At 37.4% G+C, this 6000-nt stretch overlaps 1 protein-coding gene across 4 annotated transcripts in view; it reads left to right on the forward strand.

The window, feature by feature from the left end:
• Luc7l3 (LUC7 like 3 pre-mRNA splicing factor) overlaps window positions 1-5709 on the forward strand; it is a 29784-nt gene extending 24075 nt beyond the window's left edge. The window contains exons 10-12 of one of the 4 annotated variants that reach the window (XM_042671135.1): window positions 3585-3725; window positions 3831-3936; window positions 5275-5709. In XM_042671135.1, the coding sequence (XP_042527069.1) occupies window positions 3585-3725; window positions 3831-3936; window positions 5275-5308 (281 nt within the window). In that variant the 3' untranslated portion in view covers window positions 5309-5709. Of the gene's footprint in view, window positions 1-1639; window positions 1696-3584; window positions 3779-3830 lie in introns of those variants that run through there. The other 3 variants (XM_042671142.1, XM_042671125.1, XM_042671146.1) reach the window with 3 other exon arrangements.
• The last annotated feature ends 291 nt before the right edge of the window (window positions 5710-6000 follow it).

The following is a 6000-nucleotide window of genomic DNA, read 5'->3' on the forward strand; positions in this document are numbered from 1 at the left end:
AATAGATATTAGCCTATTCTGTAATGTGGAACGAATTAATCTATTCTTAGAAGCTTTAGTGTTTGATTTTTAAATTTGGGAATGGCCCTATGATTCAAAAGACAGTTGCTAGGTTGGAAATGTAGATCAGTGATGTAGAGAGCTTGCTTAACATGCTTGAGACCCTGGGTCTAGTCCCTAGCACTGCCAATCAGAAAAAGAAAGCTGGCAGGGCTCACGCCTGTAATCCTAGCTACTCAGAAGGCTGAGATATGAGGATCGCGGTTCAAAGCCAGCCTGGGCAGGAAAGACCATGAGACTCCTATCTCTAATAAACCACCCGAAAACTGGAAGTGGGGCTGTAGCTCAAGTGGTAGAGCGCTTGCCTTGAGCTGAAGAGCTAAGGGACCCAGGCCCAGAGTTCAAACCCCATGACGAACAAAAAAAAGAAAAAGAATAGCTGTTTTGGTTTTTTGGTGGGGGCCTGGTCATGGTACCTGAACTCTGGGCCTGGGCGCTGTCCCTCAGCTCTTCAGCTCAATGCAAGCACTCTACCACTTGAGCTACAGCGCCACTTCCGGCTTTTTTTTGGGGGGGGGGGGTTATGTGGTGCTGAGGAATCGAACCCAGGGCCTCATGCATGCAGGGCATGCTCTGTACCACTGAGCCATCTTTCCAGCCCCAAAGAATAGCTGTTTCTATAAAGGGATGCCAATGTACATTAGTAAACTCTGACTTGAATTCTTTATGTAACCTGAGCTGGCCTCAAATTCATAATCCTGCATTGGCCTCAGAACTGCTGAGATTACGCATGCACCCCACTATACCTGGCCATTTGCATTAGTGTTTTGCTTTTTTTTTTTGGTTGGTCATAAGGATTGAACTCTGGGCCTGAACACTCTCCCTTGGTTCTACACCTCAAGGCTAGCGCTCTACCACTGGAGTCACTACGCCACTTCTGGTTTTCTGAGTGGTTTATTGGAGATAAGAGTCAGGGACTTTCCTGCCGTGATCCTCAGATCTCAGGCTCCTGAGTAGTTAGGATTACAGGCATGAGCCACCTGCGCCAGGCTCTATGAGAAATTTTTAATCCTGTTTCCTTGTTAGATTATGTGCTCTGTTCCATTTGTGCCACCTAAATTGGGTCAATTCTTTTTAACAAAAGCTAGCTAGCTTTCATAACTATGTGAACTTAGAATTGAGTTGTGAATTGCACTGGCTGTCTGCCTAAAAGCAAGAACATTTGTGTAATTTCTGGATAAAGTCTTGAATTGCTTACTTGTAATTCCAGTAATGATGGCACTGTAGAATGTAGTACAATTATTCTGTTTAAGCCAAATTTTAAGCCAAATAAACTGAGTTAGATTATGGACAGATGCTGGATGCTCTGGTGAGTCTTAAAGAAGAGAAGACTATATGCTTTTCTGTCAGATGTATCTAGAATGATTAGAAATGCAATTATAGTGTTGTCTTAAGCTTTAGGGGAGGGGAGGTCACTTTTAGAAATAAAACAGGTTAGTTGACTTTTGGAAATTCCTTGTAGCCATCTAGGTATTCCTGAGTATATAAGTGATGACTGAAGTCTGGGCTTTGTGGCCAAATATGAGCAGTAGGAGGCATTTGATAATGCAGATGAGTAAGACTATGGTTACTATTCTAGGTGCTGTAATGGAAGCAGTTTAACTCCACAAATGAGAAGTGATTTTCCACACAAAGGTATCTTAATCATAAGCCAGCTTAAGGTTCTCTCTTTGTAAAGAGAGTTTTCATTTAATTCATAGCTCTAAAATCCACCACACATTAGAGATGTCCTTAGGACTATTAAGATTTACCATATTTACATAGGACAGAAGATAAGATTATTGGACTGACTACTAGTCCTCTACGGGGCAACAAGACGACTCTTCCTCATTGAAGCTACCTGTGCATCGGAGAAGCCCATAAGGCACAAAGGGAGGACTTGTCCACAAGGTCAGTTAGAGCACAGTTCCCACAAGTGGTCAGACAGATATGAAGCAAGTTTCATATTTACCTACACATTGCTTTGAATAGTTAGCAAGTGTTGGGCTGAATATGCTCTATCACATTGAGACCTTCAGTTCTTACACTTTAATTAAAAAGAGGCCCCTCCCGTACCATACTGTTTGGTTTCCATCCCTCTCTCCCAAGTTATTTAGTGTTATGTGATAATGGCTTTGTCCAGTATTTGAACATCTTTCAATCTTAACAATCTACTGGGTATACTAGTTTTTCTTAGTTTTTAAGGAAAAATAACTTACGCAAAAAATTTCTGGTTTGCTTTATCATTTTTCTGAAGAAATCTTCTGCCAGGGGGATACTTAAGACCAAAAAGGCTAGAGTACACATGTTCTTTGTACCACTTTGCCTCTTGCCTAAAGTAGGGGAAATAGGGGGGGGAAATTGAAATGTCTCTTTTTGGGCAAATAACTCTTAGATAAAGTTGTTGATGTTCTTAGTAAAGCACACAAAGATTTAATTGCTTTAAATTGATTTAAATACTTTTTCTTTTTAAAATCAGTTATAGGGGCTTTTCATTGTTAGACCTGCACACTTTGGTTAAAGTTAATGAAGCAAGGAGGTTAATAGGAAGTACACTGTTTATGGAAAAGGTAGGCTCAAATTAGGTGGCTCAAAAGAAAGATCTATTTTCTTAATGTTAGCCATAGGATATTTAAACAAATATAAGCTTTTGTATTTAAAAATATGTGATTGGAGTTAGGCACCAGTTGCTCACACCTTTAGAATCTTAGTTACTTGGGAGGCTAAGATCAGGAGGATTGTAGTTTGAGGCTAGCTTAGCAGAAAAGTCTGTCAGACCTTCTGAATTCATAATCAGGAGAGCAGTGGTGTGTACCTATCATTCCAAGCTACAGGAGAGGCTGAAATTAGGAGGATTGTAGTGTCAGGCCAGTCTGAGATACCATCCCCAAAGAGGGAAGTTGGATGCTATTGTATGTGTCTGGGATCCCAGAGAGAGTGGGAAGCCTAAAGTAAGGCAGATCACAGATGAAGGGTTTACTTGGATGTGAGACCCTATCCTGAAAAGTAACCATGAAATGTCTGGAGGTATGGCTTAGTGGTATCACTCCTGCTGAGCCATTTATTAGCTCTTGAGTTTAAAATCCCAGTACCTTAAAAAGGGGAAGGAAAAAAAATATCTGATTGGGTGACCATGTCTACTAAACATTCCAGCTCCCCCTCCCCCAGGTTACTATTTTTACCCTTCTAACGTAATTTAACCTTGTACAGTTTTGTGTTCTATCTTCTTATAGCCTTCCCTTTCGTGTTCTTTTCTAAAATGAAATTTGTGTTCTTTATCTGAAATGAAATTTGTTTAGATTTTAGATTTTACAACATACATATTAGCTTTTCCAGTTTGAGAGAATTCACTATTTTACTTACTGCTTTTAATTTTCTTCTTGCTCTCTCTTTTATAATTTATAAGTTGCGTCTCTTGGTAAATTCAGTAAACTCAGTATTTGTAGTCTGAAAAACAATTGTCTTTCGTCTCTCAGTTGTTTCACTTTCAAAATAATATAATTATTGTACTTTAAGTCTATGGTCAATGTCTTCTTTCATGGCAGAAAAGAGGGGATCTGATGATAAAAAAAGTAGTGTGAAGTCCAGTAGTCGAGAAAAACAGAGTGAAGACACAAACACTGAATCGAAGGAAAGTGCTTCTAAGAATGAGGTCAATGGGACCAGTGAAGACATTAAATCTGAAGGTGACACTCAGTCCAATTAAAACTGATCTGATAAGACCTCAGATCAGACAGAGGTAAGTGTATTGTTTCTCACTTTGATTAGGGCTTTTTGTTACTGTTTGACAGTGCAGCGTAAGTATGCACAGATGAAGATGGAACTAAGCCGAGTAAGAAGACAAACAAAAGCATCTTCTGAAGGAAAAGACAGTGTAGTCCTGCAAAACATTTTGAGGTACATTGTTTTGTCTCAGCTATTTTGTAGCAGACTCGTGCCCCCATTAGTGTGCCTCTTTGGAAAATATTGCCCACATTTGTAATATAGTCGCCATTAAAAAGTTAATTATCCTTTTTTTTAGGGATTTTGCTGTCATTTCTTTTTTTTTTTAATAAAAAGGTTGAACTGTTTTTTATTTTTTTATTTTTGGTATTAAGTCCATCTTGTGTTGGTACATTGGCAGAGACATATGCTTTAAAACCTTAACTATTTCTGAGGCACATGTTGGACTATTTTGCTTTAATTAAAACTGCTAGTATTTCTTTGTCAAGGATGTTTCTAGTTTTTTGCTTTATTGCCTTGCATTCTAATGCAGTTTGTTCTGTAACTCGAGAGCCAGTAGCATTGGATTGATGGAAGTGTAGGGTTTATGAATTATTGCAGCTGACTACCATACCTCACACAGCGTTGGTGTTGTGAGCGGCCCATGAAAAGCCAAATTAAAAATCAAGGATTCAGTCAAACTAAGCAGGTACTCATGCCAGGTACTCCTTTCTCTACCCACATCCATGTTTGAATGCTATTGCCTGTGATCTTTTACGCTTAACTGTTGTGTATCTTTTTTGTTCTTTACAAGAAGCACAGAGGGGTTTTTTGTGTATTGCGTGAAAACTTACAAATCAAATGTTAACAGAATGGAATTTTTTTTCAACTGTGTGTAGGGATGCAGTGGTGCCCAGAATTAGATATCTTTAAAGAATTTTAAATACAGTAAATACTTCATATTATTCGACTTGTTACATTCAATGCAATTCTCAAGTCTTTAAGAGGTATGTGTTTAATATTTCCTACTGTGTAGGAGAATTTGCAGTCAGCCATAGGAATAGAGGAATAGTCACTGGCTGATATATTACAAGCAGCAGTGAAAGGCAGGAAAGACATTTCCAATCTGTGACATGCAAAGCACTGATAAACTGTCTAGAATTAATTTGGGTTTTTTAAAGAGCTGTTAAAAAGCCAGGTGTTGTAAGTGTTCTTAAAACCTCTACACTATTCATTCTTTGGGCTAGTGGTGTGGGACAAAATATTCCTAATGAAAGGAATTGGTAGTGTTCCTTTTCTAGTAAAACAACATAGGGTTCTATTCTGTATGAGCCATTCTCATGTAGGAAAGTTTACACAGGCACATAGCAATAAGGATCACACTGATGTCTTGATTATTTAAAAACAAATACAGACATTTCATATACACAGGTTACTTATTAGCAGTTAGTGACTGGGCCAACACTTAGTCATAAAAACATTGCCTTTTATATGCTGTCTAATTATCATTTTTCCCCAACTTTTGCGTTGTAGGACTACTGTTCGAAGATTTTTTGAAGAATACTGAAAACAGCATAAAGTGAAGATCGACATTAAAATGAGGTGAAAGAAAGCTATAGTTGCATAGAAAAGTATAAAAAGCTCAGTTAGTTTGGTTTTGTTTTTTGTTTTTAATTAAAAATTAATTCAGGACTGATATGACCTACCAGATTTCAGAACATGTGTTAATAGCATATATACCACTTAGGTCCTGTATCATATTTTCTCTTTAAGACTTTTTAAGAAATATTACCTAAACATATGGCTCGCTCAGTGTTTAATTGCAAGTTTTCATTCTTGGACTTTGAAAACAGGATTAAACATTAGTATTCATGTGAATCAGACTAAGTGGGATTCCATTTTTTACAACTCTGCTATACTTAGCCTTTGGATTTAGAAGTAAAATAAAGTATCTCTGACTTTCTGTTACAGAGTTGATTTGTCTGTGTCATTGAAAAGTTTTAGTATTACTCTTTTTCTAATAAAGTTATTGACTCTGAACTAGTCCCTTGTTTTAAATATAAGAGGTACACTATTACTAGCGGTATTAGTGTACTTTTTTTTCTATCTACTTAAAAGTAATTTTTATAGAATTTCTAGTTGGATGTTTTAAATAATGGTGCTTCAATTTTTGGGTGTGGGTTATGAATAAATTTGCATTTTGCTTTTAATAGCGAAGATGTGCAGTGAATTAGAATATATTTTTACATCCCTGAGAGA

Source organism: Dipodomys spectabilis, unplaced genomic scaffold, assembly GCF_019054845.1.
Source record: "Dipodomys spectabilis isolate Male_0828 unplaced genomic scaffold, ASM1905484v1 ptg000018l, whole genome shotgun sequence".
NCBI classification, from domain to species: Eukaryota; Metazoa; Chordata; class Mammalia; order Rodentia; family Heteromyidae; genus Dipodomys; species Dipodomys spectabilis.